At 37.1% G+C, this 19,001-nt stretch overlaps 2 protein-coding genes across 5 annotated transcripts in view; both read left to right on the top strand.

Moving 5' to 3' along the window:
• The window catches only part of ATR (ATR serine/threonine kinase), a 108,704-nt gene extending 97,806 nt beyond the window's left edge, over positions 1 to 10,898 (top strand). For all 4 annotated transcript variants that reach the window (XM_046681002.1, XM_046681011.1, XM_046681022.1 and 1 more), the window contains 4 exons: positions 77 to 230; positions 1,451 to 1,602; positions 5,325 to 5,430; positions 10,434 to 10,898. In XM_046681002.1, the coding sequence (XP_046536958.1) occupies positions 77 to 230; positions 1,451 to 1,602; positions 5,325 to 5,430; positions 10,434 to 10,607 (586 nt within the window). In that variant the 3' untranslated portion in view covers positions 10,608 to 10,898. The remainder of the gene's footprint in view (positions 1 to 76; positions 231 to 1,450; positions 1,603 to 5,324; positions 5,431 to 10,433) is intronic.
• A 583-nt stretch (positions 10,899 to 11,481) lies between these two features.
• XRN1 (5'-3' exoribonuclease 1) overlaps positions 11,482 to 19,001 on the top strand; it is a 113,494-nt gene continuing 105,974 nt past the window's right edge. Inside the window, 1 exon segment of the mRNA XM_046681041.1 lies at positions 11,482 to 12,196. Within this exon segment, the coding sequence (XP_046536997.1) occupies positions 12,122 to 12,196 (75 nt within the window). The 5' untranslated portion in view covers positions 11,482 to 12,121.

Here is a 19,001-nt window from a genome sequence, read left to right as displayed (position 1 = left end):
GATTTTAAAAAATGTTTTAGATTTATGTTGCCTCATATGACATAAGGATATTTGATAGGCTTTGTGTTTCTTTCAGGTACAGTAGCAGATCAGCATACTGCCGTTCCACTGCAGTTATGTCAATGGTTGGTTATATCCTGGGCCTTGGAGACCGTCATGGTGAAAACATCCTCTTTGATTCTTTGACTGGTGAATGTGTACATGTGGATTTCAACTGTCTCTTTAATAAGGTATGTGATGTGACTTACTCTAGTTAATTGTATATTTTCTACTGATTTCCCTTCATCAACAGCTGTTCTTCATAGACATATGCCTTGGTAGCAATTATGGTCACAGCTGAGTCACACTGAGAGTTTGTTGACTGGTTTTGATCAGTGGATCCCATAGCCCTCAGTAAAGCAACTTAGGATAGAGAGAACTCAGAAGATTGATGTAGTAAAACCAGCACTGAACTTGGAAGTCCAAAAGCATGTGTTCAAGTTCTAACTCAGTTAGTTCTTACTTGTATGAACATGGGCAGATCAGTTCATTTTACTGAGATTCAGTTTTACAGAGACAGAGTAGTTTAATGTGATTATTTCCAAACCTGGCAGCATATCAGAATCATTGAGTCCTTTTAAAAGTGCAGATACCTAGGAAACATCCCAGGACATTCAGATTGTGTAAATCTAGAGTGGGGCCTGAGAATAAAGTAAGGTGATGGGATTCTCCATAAGGCCCCCTCCAATTTTCCAATTTGTGATCCTGGAAGGCAGATTGGTAGGTAAACTCACTTTTTTCTTCATCTCCATTCTCTTTGGGTTGCTTTCTGCTATAACCAAGAAAGATCACAGACCCAACAGAACAAATTAAAGATAAAGCACTAGTATAGGTTAAATCATATAAGAGAGAAATTTAGGGAAACTGATTGGAGGGATGAAAAAGCCCTAGGAAAGGCAGGTTAGAGAATGGTGAAAAATAAATGAACTGGACTTCTTTATATTACTTGTAACATTTCCTGTCTGAGGGATGTGAGCTTCTAACACTTGGCTATTGCTTTTCCCCTCCTGTTTAAAAGTGAAACTCTTAAAGAAAAGAAGAAAAATATGAGAATATTTATTTGTACTTTATATTATTCAAGAACGACATGAAGGAAGTTAATATAAGACTAAAGATTGAATGCATAAAAATTTCTCTATAATGTTATTCACTATAGTAATTCACTGAAAGGTGAGTCCATCCGTCCTCTAGATCTTATCCAAGCGGTTGTATTTAAGTTCCCCAAAAGCAAAGAAAGAGTCATACAGCTCCTTCGTGATCTAGGCCTCTAACAGAGTTACAAATACAACTATTTTGAGAGTATGTTTGCTCTTTGCTAAAAGGGTCTAGATGTGAAGTTCTAAATTTTTTGCATAAATATTTTAAAGTTTTAACAACCCTGTTAATTTTTAATGAAATGCATTGCTTTAAGGGAGAAACCTTTGAAGTTCCAGAAATTGTTCCATTTCGCCTGACTCATAATATGGTTAATGGAATGGGTCCTATGGGAACAGAAGGTCTTTTTCGAAGAGCTTGTGAAGTTACAATGAGGCTGATGCGAGATCAGAGAGAGCCTTTAATGAGGTAGTCATCTATATTTTGTAAATAATTTAACGGTAACTTTGAATGCAATTATTGGTTCCTAAGTATGTTTTCTTTATATAGAAGCCACTTTACATTGGTTGAAGTAGATTTTTTTATTAATAGCTTTATTAAGATATAATTTACATACTATAAAATTCACTCTTAAGGTACACAGTACAGTGGTTTTAGTATATTCACAAGATTGTGGAACCATCACTGCTATCTAATTATGAAACCTTTTCATCACCCCCAAAAGAAATTAGCAGTCACTCCACGCTCCTATTCCCCCGCCATTCCATAGCAACCACTAATTTACCTTCTGTCTATGGATTTGCTTATTGTGGACATTTCATATATAAATGAAATCTTACAACATGTGGCCTTTTGTGTCTGTCTTCTTTCACTTAGTTAATGTTTTTAAGGTTTATCCATGCTGTAGCATGTATCAGTACTTCATTCTTTTTTATTGACAAATAATATTCCATTGTGTGGGTATACCACAGCTTGTTTATCCATTCATCAGTTAATGGACATTTGAATTGTTCCCTCCTTTTCACTATTCTGAAGTGTATCTATGAACATTGAGTAACAAATTTTATGTAGATACATGTTTTCAGTTCTCTCGGGTATACGTAGGAGTAGGATTGCTGGTCATGTGTTAACTCTAAGCTTAACATTTTGAGGAACTTTCAAACTGTTTTCCAAAGCAGCTGTAATACTTTACAATCCCCACAGCAATGTCTGAGGGTTCTAGTTTCTCCACATCCTTACCAACACTTGTTATTGTCTGTTTTTATTTTACCCAACCTAGTTGGTATCACATGGTATCTTATTATGCTTTTAATTTGCATTTCCCTAATGACCAATGATAATGACCATCTTTTCATGTGTTCATTGGTCAGTTCTATATCTCCTTTAAACAAATGTCTATTCAAATCCTTTGTCCTTTTTTTTTTTTTTTAAGATTTTATTTTTTCCTTTTTCTCCCCAAAGCCCCCCGGTACATAGTTGTATATTCTTTGTTGTGGGTCCTTCTAGTTGTGGTATGTGGAACGCTGCCCCAGCGTGGTTTGATGAGCAGTGCCATGTCCGCACCCAGGATTCGAAGCAATGAAACACTGGGCCGCCTGCAGTGGAGCGCGCAAACTTAACCACTCAGCCACAGGGCCAGCCCCTCCTTTGTCCATTTTTTAATTGGATAATTTGTGTTTTGATTGTTGATTTGTAAGAGTTCTTTATGTATTCTGGATACTAGACCTTTATGAGATGTATGATTTGCAAACATTTTCTCTCATACAAAATGCAATACTGTATTCTAGAGGGTTGTCTTTTCACTTTCTTGATGATGCCCTTTGAAGCATAAAAGTTTTTACTTTTAATGAAGTTCAATTTCTCTATTTTCGTTCTTGTTATTTGTGCTTTTGGTGTCATATCTAAGAAACTACTGTAAAATCCAAAGTCATGAAGAATTGCACCTGTGTTTTTTCCTAAGTGTTTTATAGTTTTAGCCCTTATGTTTAGCACTTTGATCATTTTCAGTTATTTTGTGTATCTAGTGTGATGGGGTCTATATTTATTAGTTTGAATGTGTATATCCAGTTGTCCCAGCACCGTTTTTTGAAAAGATTGTTTTTCTCCATTTAATTGCCTTGGCACATTGTTGAAAATCAATTGACCATATATCTAAAAGTTTATTTCTGGACTCTCAGTTTTATTCCATTGATCTATATGTCTAACCTTATGCCAGCAACTCACTATCTTGATTACTGTAGCTTTGTAGTAAGTTTTGAAATCAGGAAATGAGTGCTCCAACTTTTCTTCTTTTTCAAAATTGTTTAGCTATTACGTGTCCCTTGCATTTCCATATGCATTTTAAGATCGTCTTTTCAATTTCTGCAAAAAGCCTGGATTTTGATAGGAATGGCGTTGAACCTGTAAATCAATTTGAGGAATAGTGACATCTTAACAATATTAAGTCTTCTAATCCATGAACATGGGATGTCTTTCCATTTATTTAAGTCTTTAATTTCTTTCAACATTTTGTAGTTTTTAGTTTGCAAGTCTTGTATTTACCTTTTAAAAATATGTTCCTAAGTATTTTACTTTTTTAATGTATTCTAAATGGGATTTTTTTCTTAATTTCATTTTTGGATTGTTTATTGCTAGTGTATAGAAATATAACTGATATTTGTATGTTGATCTTATATCCTGCAATCTTACTGAACTTATTAGTTCTAATAGTTATTTTTTGTAGATACCTTAAGATTTTTTCTCAACAACAGCATGTCATCTGCATATAAAGTTTTACTTCTTCCCTTCCAGTCTCAGTGCCTTTTCTTTTTCTTGCCAATTGCCCTAGCTAGATCAGTGATGAGTAGATGTGGTGAGAGGTCTACATCCTTATCTTATTCCTGATCTTAGGAGTAAAGAAGTCAGTCTTTCACCATTAAATCTAATGTTAGCTGTGGGAAGTAGTTTTTTAAAGCTCATTTATTCACCTTTTTACTTCAAAGCTGTCTACCAGGCATTATGGTAGAACAATTAGTTAGATATAGGCAAAGGCAATTATCTGAAAGAGGAAGTATAATGTCTTGTGAGACATTTACTAGGAGCCCCCACTAGTCTGGGGAAGTGAGGAAATAATTTCTGGAGGAAGTAATTGAGACCTTAAAGATAAATAGGGTTGACCATGCCAAAGGGCAGAGAGTGCTTTGAGTGATAAAAATATCAAGGCAAGTGAAGGCATGACCTGCCTGAAAAATGCAATACTGTATTCTAAAGGGTAGACTTTAAGGAGGTGCTGCTAAGATGATGCTAGCAGGGCTAGATTATGAAAGATCCACATGAGGCCAGTTTACACATTTAAACTTTGCCCTGAGAACAACTGGAAGTTATTAGAGGATTCTAAGAAGAAAATTTAAAAAAAGAAGAGGAGGAGGAAATGAAATGAGATTATCAGATTTGTGCTGTAGAAAAATTACAGTTCCAGTTTGGGCTAGAGGACAGGAAACTATTAGAGGACTGTTGCAGTAACCCAGGAAAAAATGATGGTGCATTGGATGAGGTAGTGACAGTGGAGATGGAGATAATTGGAGGGATTCTAAAGAGATTTTAGGAGGTGGAATTGGGTATTAAGAGGAAGAGGAGGCAAAGATGATTCCTGGATTTTTCTTCAGGGCAAATGAGTGAATGATGTTGTTTTTTACTGGTTTGGGGATTATAGGAGACATAGTTTGGGGAAGGCTCATGAGTTTTGTTTTGAAAATATTGAATTTGAGGTACCTGCAAGATATCAAAGTTGATTTTTCCCATAGTAGTTAGATTTGACATCCAGAACACAGTCGAAAGATCTGGGCTGGGTCTATATGGTAGCTTTAGCTATTTTATGGTCATTGGAGACATGGCAGGGGATAAAATTCACTTATTCAATAAATATTCATTTACCAGCTTACAGTATGTATTTAGAGATGGCACACAAAACTCATCTTACTCTACTCTCCAAGAACACCTCTGACTCTCCTCTATCTTGCTTCTTCCCTCCCTAACCTTTCCTTTCCCTCACTTCACCCCCAAACAGTAATTTCACATTGTATTAAAACAGTAGTAATGTGTGTTGTAGGAATATTATCATTAGCTTCTCATCCTTAAGTGTTGACTTTAGTGAGATTTCTTTTTACAAAGATAACATTGTATTATTACCGTAATATTTGTTTCTATTTTAGTGTCTTAAAGACTTTTCTACATGATCCTCTTGTGGAATGGAGTAAACCAGTGAAAGGGCATTCCAAAGCACCACTGAATGAAACTGGGGAAGTTGTCAATGAGAAGGTTAGTAGAAGATGTAGCTTGATATGAGCTGATACTCTTTATCTCTACAAATGAAAACTGATTCTAAATACTATCAGTGGCTGACCATTGAATACTCTGAAATCCAGTTCTCTAGTATGACAATGCCATAAGTTTTCTTTATTGTCATTACTAATGTTAACATTATTATCATTAGTGTAATAAAATCAGAGTCCAAGACACTTGTTTAACCATAGACAATTCATGGGGCCAGCCCAATGGCCAAGTGGTTAAGTTCATGTGCTCCACTTCAGTGGCCCAGGGTTTCGCTAGTTTGGATCCTGGGCGCAGACATGGCACCACTCATCAGGCCATGCTGAGGGGGCATCCCACATGCCACAACTAGAAGGACCCACAACTGAAAATACACAAGTATGTACTGGGGGCCTTTGGGGAGAAAGGAAAATTAAAAAAACACAAAACATAGACAGTTGACAATTATGAGATAGAGTGGGAAAAACTTGAACACAAATTGCCTGAACTTGCAAAGCAGCGGATCTCAGCTTTAATATGTAGAGTTCAGTCCTTACTAATATTAGTTGAAGCCTCAAATTTTGCAGATAGTTATTTTCAATAAGTTAGAATAGATTGAAGATTGTTCTTGTAATTACTTCATTCTCACTTTTGCATTCTGATATGCTTTCTTGATGGAGAGAAATGTGTAGAATTCCAAGTAGCTCACTTAGAACTCCCATTTGCACATAGAAACATAATCTAAATATTAGGTATTAGCATATTGTTGCTATTATTAGAATATTCATTCAAATGTTTGTCTTAAACACTTTCAGGATAGGTGTATATATATATATATATTTTAATGTAAGTATAGGTATTATTTATTATTTCTTGTCTTAAAAGCTCTCTCATTAACCAAATTATAAATCTGTCATTAACCACTTTCTTCTTTGTGTAAAAGTTTAATGCAAACATTAAGTGCCTTTAGAGCACTCGTTAGTTTTTTTTTTAATTACTTTATTGAGGTCATATTGGTTTATAACATTGTATAATTTCAGGTGTACATTATTACATATCAGTTTCTGTATAGTCTTCATTGTGCTTACCACCAATAGTCTAGTTCTTATCTGTCACCATACAAATGTGCCCCTCTATCTCTTTGGTCCACCCTCCCACCCCCTTCCCCTCTGGTAAACACTAATCTATACACTTTATCCATGTGTTTGTTTATCTTCCACATATGAGTGAAATCATATGGTGTTTGGCTTATTTTGCTTAACATAATACTGTCAAGGTCCATCCATGTTGTTGCAAATGGGATGATTTTGTGTTTTTTTATAGCTGAGTAGTATTCCATTGTATATATAACACATTTTCTTTATCCATTTATCAGTCTGTGGGCACTTGAGTTGCTTCTACATCTTGGCTATTGTGTATAATGTTGCAGTGAACATAGGGGTGCATATCTCTTTGTATTGTTGACTTCATATTCTTCAGATAAATACCCAGTAGTGGGATAGCTGGATCATATGGTATTTCTATTTTTAATTTTTTGAGAAATCTCCATACTATTTTCCATAGTGGCTCCACTAGTTTGCATTCCCAACAGCAGTGTATGAGGGTTCCCTTTTCTCCACATCCTCTCTAACATTTGTTATTTTCGTGTCTTGTTAATTATAGCCATTCTGACAGGTATAAGGTGATATCTCATTGTAGTTTTGATTTGCATTTCCCTGATGATTAGTGATGTCAAGCATCTTTTTCATGTGCCTATTGCCTATCTGTATACCTTCTTTGGAAAAATGTCTGTTCATATCCTTTGTCTTTTTTTTTTTTTGAGGAAGGTTAGCCCTGAGCTAACTGCTGCCAATCCTCCTCTTTTCACTGAGGAAGACTGGCCCTGAGCTAACATCCATGCCCATCTTCCTCTACTTTGTATGTGGGACACCTACCACAGCATGGCGTGCCAAGTGATGCCATGTCTGCACTTGGGACCCAAACCGGCGCACCCCGGGCCGCTGAAGCGGAACATGCGTACTTAACTGCTGCGCCACCAGGCCGGCCCCCTCTGCCCATTTTTTGATCAGGTTGTTTGTTTTTTTGTTGTTGAGTTGCATAAATTCTTTATAGATTTTGGAAATTAACCCCTTGTCAGATATGTGATTTGCAAATATTTTTTCCCAGTTGGTGAGTTGTCTTTCATTTTGTTCACAGTTTCCTTTGCCTTGCAGAAGCTTTTTAGTCTGATGTAGTCCCATTTGTTTATTGTTTCTTTTGTATCCCTTGCCTGAGTAGACATGGTATTTGAAAAGATGCTAAGAGTGATGTCACAGTGTACTGCCTTTATTTTCTTCTGGGAGTTTTATGGTTTCAGGTCTTACATTAAAGTCTTTAATCCATTTTGAGCTAATTTTTGTATATGATGTAAGATAATGGTATACTTTCATTCTTTTGCATGTGGCTGTCCAGTTTTCCCAACACCATTTATTGAAGAGACTTTTCTTTCTCCATTGATGTTCTTGGCTCCTTTGTCGAAGATTAGCTGTCTGTAGATGTGTGGTTTTATTTCTGGGCTTTCAATGCTGTTCTATTGATCTGTGTGTCTGTTTTTGTGCCCATACCATGCTGTTTTGATTACTTATAGCTTTGTAGTATATTTTGAAGTCAGGGATTCTGATGCCCCCAGCTTTGTTCTTTTTTCTCAGGATTGCTTTTGCTATTTGGGTTGTTTTGTTGTTCCATATAAATTTTAGGATTCTTTGTTCTATTTCTGTGAAGAATGTCATTGGCATTCTGATCAGGATTGCATTGAATCTGTAGATTACTTAGGTAATATGGACGTTTTAACTACATTTATTCTTCCAATCCATGAGTGTAGACTACCGTTCCATTTCTTCATGTCTTCTTTGACTTCTTTCAATACTGTCTTACGTTTTCAGTTTATAGATATTTCACCTCCTTGGTTAAATTTATTCCTAGATATTTTATTCTTTTTTGAGATTGTAAGTCAGATGGTATTCTTGACTTCTCTTTCTGCTAGTTTGTTATTAGTGTACAGAAATGCAACTGATTTTTGTAAGTTGATTTTGTACCCTGCAACTTTGCTATAGTTGTTCATTATTTCTAATAGTTTTCTGATGGATTTTTTTAGGGTTTTCTATATATATAATTATGTCGTCTGCAAACAGAGTTTTACGTCTTCCTTTCCAATTTGGATACCTTTTATTTCTTTTTCTTGCCTAATTGCTCTGGCCAAAAACTCCAGTACTGTGTTGACTAGGAGTGGCGAGAGTGGGCACCCTTGTCTTGTTCTTGTTCTCAGAGGGGATGGCTTCCAGTTTTTCATCATATAAGTATGATTTAGGCTGTGGGTTTGTCATACATGGACTTCATTATGTTGAGGTACTTTCCTTCTATACCCATCTTATTGAGAGTTTCTATCATAAATGGATATTGGATCTTATCAAATGCTTTCTCTGCATCTGTTGAGATGATCATGTTGTTTTTATTCCTCATTTTGTTAATGTAGTGTATCACATTGTTGGATTTGCAGATGTTGAACCATCCCCGTGTCTCTGGTATAAATCCCACTTGATCATGGTGTATTGCTGTATTTGGTTTGCCAATATTTTGTTGAGGATTTTTGCATCTATGTTCAGCAGCTCTGTTGGCCTGTAATTTTCCTTCTTTATGTTGTCCTTGTCTGGTTTTGGTATCAGGGTAATGTTGGCCTCATAGAATGAGTTAGGAAGTGTTCCATCTTCAGTTTTTTGGAATAGTTTGACAAGGATCGGTATTAAATCTTCTTTGAGTGTTTGGTAGAATTCTCCAGGGAAGCCATCTGGTCCTGGACTCTTATTTTTGGGGAAGTTTCTGATTACTATTTCATTCTCTTTACTTGGGATGGGTCTATTCAGATTCTCTCTCTCTTCTTGATTCCCTATTGGGAGGTTATATGAGTCTAAGAATTTATGCATTTCTTCTAGGTTATCCAATTTGTTGGCATATAGTTTTTAATAGTAATCCCTTATAATCCTTTATATTTCTCTGGTATCTGTTGTAATTTCATTTTTAATTTTATTTATTTGAGCCTTTTCTCTTTTTTTCTTAGTGAATCTGGCTAAAGGTTTGTCAGTTTTATCTTGTCAAAGAACCAGCTCTTAGTTTCATTGATCCTTTCTATTGTCTTTTTACTCTCTATCTGATTTATTTCTGCTCTAATTTTTATTATTTCCCTTCTGCTGACTTGGGGCTTTGTTTGTTCTTTTTCTTCCAGTTCTGTTAGGTGTAGTTTAAGATTACTTATTGGGATTTTTCTTATTTGTTGAGGTGGGCATGTATTGTTATAAATTTCCCTTTTAGCTCCACTTTTGCTGCATCCCATAAGAGTTCATATGTTCTGTTTTTATTTTCAGTTGTCGTCAGGTATTTTTTGATTTCTCCTTTGATGTCTTCATTGAGCCAATTGTTCAGTAGCATGTTTTTTAGTCTCCACATATTTGTGACTTGCCCAATTTTTTCTTGTAGTTGATTTCTATTTTCATAGCATTGTGGTTTGAAAAGATGTTTAATATGATTTCAATCTTCTTAAATTTATTGAGGCTTTCCTTGTTTCCTAACAAGGCAAGAGTGATTATTAATATATGAGGGCTTAATACTGCTATTTTATCACTTGTTTTCCTGATGTTCTATATTTCCAGTGTTTCTTTTCTAGGGTAGATTTTTTTTAAATTATTATTTTTCTAGAATTATCATGTGGAAGAGATTCCCCAGTATTTCATTTAGTCCAGAAAAATGTCCAAGCAGTTGATGTTGGATCAGCATTGCAAGCCTTAAAATCAATATCTCAAATTACTGTATTTGTTTCATTTCTTCTCTCTTTTGTCTGTATTTGCTCTTAGAAAAGGGGTAATGAACAGTAAAATGATATTAACATTTGTTAAGTAACAGAAACATAGTAATTCCAAATTATCAACATTCACATGTCATTGAGTCCTTAGCCTTTATGATTTTCAATTTCTTCTTTTTAGGCAAAGACTCATGTTCTTGACATCGAGCAGAGACTGCAAGGTGTAATCAAGACCCGAAATAGAGTGACAGGGCTACCATTATCTATTGAAGGACACGTGCATTACCTTATACAAGAAGCTACTGATGAAAACTTACTATGCCAAATGTACCTTGGTTGGACCCCATATATGTGAAATGAAATTAGCTCAAAGAATATGTTAATTATCTAAAATTAATGCATTTGGTATCAATGTGTGGTTTATGTATCTATTCATTTCCAAAGTACGTCAGTTTCTTCATGTTCTCGGAGCAACTCGTATTATTTCTCCCTAATTGTTAATAATATTTAAGATAATATATGTTGTCATTAAGAAATATACTGCTTTCTTAATATATACTGTGTATTATAACTGGAGAAATGAAACATCATATGTTCTTATGTTGTAAAAAGATGTATTTGCAAGAAACAAGTCAACCTAATTTCATTTTACGACTTTCATTGATTTTAAGTACTAGCCAGCATACGGACTCCATTGAACAGCGACATTATATTGAATAAATACTGTGGACAAAGCACTGTGCTAGATTTGTGCACAGAGCTACTTCCCCTGCCTTTTAGGAACTGACAGTCTGGTAAAAGAGATAAAAACATAAATAGCATATCATTAAGTTCACTTAATAAAACTTTCTTTTTTTGTCTTGTGGAAGTGTGATAGGTAAAAACGCATAAGCCAAGCATGAATATGAAAATTATATAAACATTCTGTAATTTTAAAAATGCTGCCAACTGAAAGTGTACCAGATTGCAGAATCCAGTGGTCTTAGAAGACAGCAATACTTAAGATTTCCTGAGATTTCAAAATCTAAAAATTTTTTAATGTGGTTAAATTTTTTCGGAGGTTTTCTTGCAGAAGGTTTCCATTAATTCATGCTAATTACAAAGCAATGAGGTTACTACATTCAGATAAATGGAAAACTTTTTATAACAAAGGTAATCTCACGTGTTCATTTGATAGAATTCTACTTTTTTGTACAGTCGAAAGTGTGATGGGGAAAACACGATAACGCGGAGGCAGGAATGTGAAAAGTAAACCTTATATAATTTCCTATTGAAGGCTTAAGGTTAAGAATTAAAGGACGAAGCTGGGTTGGGGGTGGAGGGGAATTAGAAAATTTTTTTCAACAAATAATTTGGAAAAGGACGTTTTTAAACAAAACGTTGCTGGAGATTTATATTCCTCAAAGAAAAAAACCTGCCCACTCACCAAACATAAACAAACGAAACCAAATAAATCACCAGACCTTTCCAAATCTGTGTTGAAAAATACTGAGATTAGCAAGCCCGGGACACAGAAGCAACCAGGACAAAATTCATTGTTCTGTACTCTTCCAGCGGCCTCGCGAGGCTTACAGCGCACAGCTCTAGCAACTGACATTTTCAGAAGCCAGTCTAACACACGCAGCCAAACGCCGCGGCGCCGGGAAAAGCAGCCCCGGGCGCTCGGCTGCGGCGAGCCGAGCCGTAGTTCAGCCCCGCCCCGGCCGCGCGGCTTCGGCGGCGGCCGCTCTAGCCAGCGGCCTCTCTATGGTCGGCCGGGCGGGCCGAGTGGTGTCATCCGCGGAGCGACGGCCGCAGGCTGCGGCGTAGGCCCCGGCGGGGCGTTTGGTTTCGGTTTCGCCCCGACTGGAGTCAGTGTGGACGGTCGAAATGGGAGTCCCTAAGTTTTACCGATGGATCTCGGAGCGGTATCCCTGCCTCAGCGAAGTAGTGAAAGAGCATCAGGTGGGTGAGCGAGCGGGGGTGGCCGGGAAGCCGAGGACCCGGGCCCCGCGGCCCGCCCTCCACCGGCGCTGGGCTCTCCGGCCTCGGCTCTCTGCCGGCGCCGGCCGCTGAGCGGCGAAGGGAGGGGGCCCGGAGGGCTGAGGTCACCCTCTGTCCGAATGGGGGCGCGGCCGCAGGCCGCGCGTCCGGGCCGAGCCGGGGTATCGCGGCGTTCTGACAGCTCGGCTGCCTGCAGGCCGCCCGCGGCTCGGAAGGGAAGTCGGGGAGGAGGGCTGCAGTGAGCGCTTCCCTTCCCTCCGCAGGGCGCTGCGGGCGGCCTTCCCCGAGAGGCGGCGAAGCCGGAGGGGAGGTCCTAGCACCTCCGCGCCGTGCACACAGTCCCAGCCGCCTCCGCGGTCGCATCGTCTTGTTTACTTTCCTTATCCAGAGCCGCATCCCTCCCCACCCCCATGCCTGGACTGTTGACGTGGCTGATGGTTCATGTTTGTGATACCTTTCTGTTTGCATCATCCCAAAGACCGTGCCAATCCCCCATCCCAAGATAAACAAAAATACATTTGCATGGGGCAGAGGACGTTATTTGGCGGCTTTTGTGTGTGTGCGAGTGTGTGTGTGTGTGTGTGTGTGAGAGAGAGAGAGAGAGAGAGAGAGAGAAACGGATTGTTAGAGTACTAATAAGTAGTCACAATATTCGGTATTTAATGACCCCAGAGCAATGTTGATGTGTAGATTCCAAGAATGTAATTTATATATTGGAACTGTGGAAAGAGAATAGAAAGCAGTAATCTATTAGGTAAGCTAGACTTTGGGTGACAGGTTAGTATTTGTCACATTTAATGATTTCATCAAATCTCTTGTCCATTTTATATTTTGCAGAAAAAAAAAACCAGCTTTGAAATGTGTATAGTTAATTGAATTAGTTATGATGGATAGCATGGTATTAATAGTGGGGGGAAATAATCCAGTGAACACCATCATGCTGGCTTTAAATTATGGTTTCATCTCTTTAAAAAGTACTGTAAGCGTGAAGGTAGGGTTAAACTTCCAGAAAAGATTGTTTATTGGATTACAATCAGATATGGTATTTGAGGAAGAGCTTACCAAAAAGTCCAACATGGTAGTTTAATTTATTTGAAACATGGTTTGAGTTAGATTTAGGGAGACATTTCTTCAGAGAAGAGGGTAAAAAAGGTTACTAGTACGTTGCAGAAATGGAGACAAATAGCTTTGGCTTTTCCTGGATCCTTCATTCAACAAACATTTGAGTACCTGCCATGCATCAGTCAGTTTATCTCTAAAGTGAAAAATTGTGATTGTTATTCAGACTGACTTAATAATACAAAGTTTGTTCAGTAATATTTTTACTCTGTGCTCTCTGGTACAGAATTTGGTTTGGTGAAAGTATCTTGGATTCTCTCCATCCTGAGGAATTTTGTTACTGAAGAACAAAAATCAGTTCTTTAAGGCAGTTTTATGACAATACTAAGAATAGGTTTAAAACTTGATTCATTAAAGTGATATCTTTCAAAAAACATTTGGTTCTCATAGTTAACAACAAAAAGCAAATGTTACAAAGGGTTACCAGCTATTCTCTCAAGCAGTACTTAAAAGATGATGATGCAGGGGCCGGCTCCGTGGCCGAGTGGTTAAATTCGCACGCTCCGCTGCGGCGGCCCAGGGTTCAGATCCTGGGTGAGGACATGGCACCACTCCTCAGGCTAGAGGCGGCGTCCCGCGTCTCACAACTAGAAGGACCTGCAACTAAGATGTACAACTATGTACAGGGGGTATGTGCAGTGGGGTTTGGGAAGATAAAGCAGAAAAAAAAAAGGGATGATAATGCAGGCCGGCCCCGTGGCCGAGTGGTGAAGTTTGTGCTCCCCTTAGGCGACCCAGGGTTTTGCAGGTTCAGATCCTGGGCGCGGACATGGCACCACTCATCAGGCTGTGCTAAGGCGGCGTCCCACATGCCACAACTGGAAGGACCCACAACTAAAATATGCAACTGTGTACCAGGGGGGCTTTGGGGAGAAAAAGGAAAAATAAAATCTTTAAAAAAAAAAGACTTGTTCATGTTTAAATATGTAAATTAGACACCTAGAACCATTTTCAATGCCTAGTTTAATGGAGTGGTTCAGTAGTTTGGTGGGAGTATGTTATAACTGTATAAAATTACAGTTATTTCATAAATCTGTATTGAATTTAAAGCTTATGTACCATAAGATTGAGGAATACAGAGATACATAATATTTGGTGCTAGCGTTATATTATTGTAAGCACATTTCTTGTTTGGTGAAGGACTGGGAGTGAGGAAGAAGTTAAGCAAAATAGATAAATAGATAAATAAGAATAATAATAAAGCAAAACGAGCAAAACATTGCCTGCTTTAAAAGAAAGGTACTTTCCTTAAAGTTGAGGACAGTAGACTAGACCAGAATGTGGAGATTACAGAAAGATTATAAAATACAAAAGGAAAATAGAAAATCCAAAAGGAAGTTGCACATCTACTATGTGCTTAATCAATGTCCTGGTTACAGGAGGTGGATGGAGAAGAATAAAAACCTCTGACCAGTAACATTTATTCTTCTAGGAAACCACAAGATTACCTGCACACTATGGGCCAGTTTCCTTAGCAGGGCCTCTAAGGTGGTTGGTGATGTGAAAGTTCACTATCTTTCCTATGTCACCTGCTGCTTTCCCACATATCCCTATGCTGTGGTTCTCTTAACCTACTCATTTCCCAGACACATGCACTTCATGCTTCTTTGCCTTTGTTCCTGTGGTTCCTGCCTAAAAGACCTTTTCTTTTCCATCTGTCAGACTCCTCCTCCTCCTGAGTCTTCTCCTCAAAGCTTTTGACTTTCTCATACTTACTGTACCAGTCCTTGGTTTGTGAAGAAGGGTACATTGCATTACTCCTGTCTGTCTTCCCTAACTATTATACCTAAGGGCAGGAACAGTCTGTTTCTTATGTGGTTTATTTCTTGCACAGTGTCTGGCACATAGTAGTTGATCAGTTAATGTTTGCTGATTTAATGAATAAATAATATAGATAAAAGAAAAAAAAGAGATTAAGCTCTAATGAAGAACATACATATCCAATGAAAACTTAACAAAACAAAGGTTATCCAACTGAGATGATAAAGTCTGAGTATATGTAGTTCTCTTTGAGATTATAATCCGGTAGACTGCTGTTATAATACCCAAGATTTGTTCAGGACTTGCCATGTACTAGACACTGTTTTAAGTGTTTTACATGCATTCATTTATTTAAGCATAGCAATCCTAGTACTATTAGCTCTATTTTGTTGCTGAGAAAACTGAGTCACAAAAAGAATGAGTTACCCGAAGTACTTTACTACATTAGCTAGTAAAGTAAGTGTTGAAGCAGAATTTGAAACCAAGCAGAATTGCTCTAGAGCAGTCTCTCTTAACCTCTTCTTTCGTTATTGCCCATCCTCCAGGCGGCTCTTTAGACTTGGTTTTTTCCTAATCACCACCTCTCGCCCCCTGCCCGCCCTACCCCCATGGAAATTTAATACCACAGCTATACTGTCTGTCTCTTTATGTACTGGGTATTTCATTATGTAAATCATCCCCCCCAACAATTTTGGCCCCCTCGGGAGCCATATTGTTCCTGTTGATAATGCATACTCTAGAGCCTGCACTTTTTTATTAAAAATGTGGTAAAATATACATAACATAAAATTTGCCATCCTAACCCTTTTTAAGTGTACAGTTCAACACTGTTCAGTGCATTCATTGTTATGCTAGAGCCCGCACTTTTCAAACCAGTCTTCTATGCACTTTGCTGAAAATTGCTTCTTGGCTATGAAAAACCTAAATTTTCAATGATACAGAACAGAAGTTAGCATTTCCGTTTTAAAGTGTTTACTCTTGTGTAGGGAGCTTACCTGTCTTATCCTTTACTGTGTTCACTGTGTTAGTGTATTTACTGTATTTCCTAGCATCAAGCACAGTGTTACAACATATTAAGTCCTCAGTAAATATTTGTCAAGTGAGAGAATTTATTAACTATAGCATGTTATATAATCTCTAAAACATACACAGTATGTAAAAACATTATATATTCAAATAGTTTATTAAAATATGCATAGTATATTAGTATATTTTAAAACAGAATATAAAAAAATGAATTGAAGCAACAAAACCTTAGGATTGTTTAAGATAAATAGTATTAAATAACTCAAGAAAAAGAATTGTTAACAGCTGTTTTAAACAGTCAAATATATATTGTCTATGTAAAAGGCATTTTGCAACAACATTAAGTGGGATACAAAGTTATACTAACAAAAAGAAACTAGTGTTTTGAGAAAATTAGATACTAAGATGTTAATACTTAACCGCAGTTTAAAGCAGTACGAATGCTTATTCATTTCTATGCAGATACACATGTAGATAAATATTTTCTATAAATGGCATAATAATATACCTGCTGTTTTGTAACTTACTTTTGTCATTGACTGTATGTGTTATATACATCCCATGCCAAATGTGAATCTATATCATAATTTGTAATGGCTCTGTAGTATTCCATTGTATTCGATTGTTTTCTTTTTTTATCTCTTCTGAGCAATACTGTGGTGAATATTCTTGTACTTATATCTTTGTGCACATTTCTGTTATTTCTCAGAATAAATTTCCAATACAGTAGTCCCCCCGATCAATGGTTTCACTTTCCATGGTTTCAGTTACCCTTGGTCAACTGAGGTTCGAAAATATTAAACGGAAAATTCCAGAAATAAACAATTCATGGTTTTAAATTGCTTGCTGTTCTGAGTAGCATGATGCAATCTCTTGCCATCCTGCTCCCTCCTGCCCAGGAAGTGAATCATCCCTTTGTCCAGCTGATCCACCCTGTACGCGGCACCCACCCAGTAGTCACTTAATAGCCATCTCAGTTATCAGATCAACTGTGTGGTATCACAGAGCTTGTGATCAGATAACCCTTATTTTATTTAGTAGTGGCCCCAAAGTGCGAGAGTAGGGATGCTGGCAATTTGGATATGCTGAAGAGAAGCTGTAAAGTGCTTCCTTTAACTGAAAAGGTGAAAGTTCTCAATGAAGGGGAAAAAAAATTGTATGCTGAGGTTGCTAAGATCTACCATAACTTTTATTACAGTATATTGTTATAATTGTTTTATTGTATTATCAGTTATTGTTGTTAATCTCTTACTGTGCCTAATTTATAAATTAAACTTTATCACAGGTATGTACGTATAGGAAAGAATAGCGTACATAGGGTTTGGTACTATTCATGGTTTTGGGCTTCCACTATGGGTATTGGAACATATCCCCCATGGATAAGGGTGAATGTCTATAGTAGAAATTCTGAGTCAAAGATATACACACTTTAAATATTGATATATACTTTCATATTAGTGACACCAATTTATATTCCCATCCCAGACTATTGGGTATAAATGCCATCGCTCTCTCTCTTCTTTAGCTCTGTGATTTTCCTATTCTGTAAAATGGATAACCAAAATATTTCTTTTATGGTTGTTATCATAATTAAGTGAGAGAATAAATATAAATGTTTGATGCCTAAGTGCTTAGGAAATGGCAGCTACTGCTTTTAATATTCATTAAGCAATAAGATACTGCTTTTAATGTGATATATGCACTTCCCCAAAACCTTAAGAGTAATGAGTAACATCAGTCTTTATAATCTTTGCGCATGATGAGGAAAATGATGTATTATTTTAATTTGACATTTGGGGATGTTGAACATCTTTTCATATGTTTATTAGATTTTTGTGTTTCTTTTGCATTGCTTTGCATTTTCCATGCTTTTAAAATTTGCTCCTTTTCTTATATTTGGAAATTTTTATATATTAGGAATGTTGACTTTACCTAATTTGCAAATGTTTCCCTGTATTTTGTCATTTTCAGTTGAATTTGTTTATGGCACTTTTTTTTAACGCTATAGATTTAAAAAAATACATTTGTAGATATCCCATGCCACCATTTGTTTGGTTTATGGTTTATGGCTTTCCCCACCCTAAGATTACCAAAATATTTGTATATAATTTTTTAACGTACATTTCTCACATTACAATTTCTAATTCTTCTGGAATTTATTTTGTGATAAGATAAGATACAGTTTTGTTTTGTTTCCACGTGGATAGCTAGGTGCCCCATCCCTTTCTTTTACTGCTTTGAAATGCCTCTTATATACTAAATTTCCAAATACACTTGGACTACTTTCTAAACTATTTAGTTCAGTCAAGCTGTTTTATAATTTTTAATGTAATATAGGGCAGATTTTCCTTCGTTACTCTTCCTTTTAATATTCTTCTTGGCATGTTTATTCTCCTAGGGAATCTTTGCAATCATTTTGTAAAGTTGTCCTACTCCTTCAAAAGAATCACATTTTTTGTTTGTTTGTTTGTTTGTTTCTATGAGGAAGATTGGCCCTGAGCGAACATCTGTTGCCAACATTCCTCTTTTTGCTTAAGTAAGCTTGTCCTTGAGCAAACATCTGTGCCAGTCTTCCTCCATTTTTTTGTGTGTGTGGGATGCCACCACGCCTTGGCTTGATGAGCAGTGTGTAGGTCTGTGCTCGGGATCTGAACCCGTGAACCCCAGGCCACCAAAGCAGAGCACATGAGCCTAACCACTACACCACCGAGCCAGCCCCCCTCATTGAGATTTTGATTGAGGTTTTCAGATTACTTGAAATAGTAAATCCTGAATGTACTTTTTTTTTTTTTAAAGATTTTATTTTTTTCCTTTTTCGCCCCCCGGTACATAGTTGTATATTCTTCGTTATGGGTCCTTC

This window comes from Equus quagga, chromosome 1 (genome assembly GCF_021613505.1).
Source record: "Equus quagga isolate Etosha38 chromosome 1, UCLA_HA_Equagga_1.0, whole genome shotgun sequence".
NCBI classification, from domain to species: Eukaryota; Metazoa; Chordata; class Mammalia; order Perissodactyla; family Equidae; genus Equus; species Equus quagga.
The sequence above is the reverse complement of the archived record's forward strand: the minus strand, read 5'-3'. Positions and strand labels throughout refer to the sequence as shown.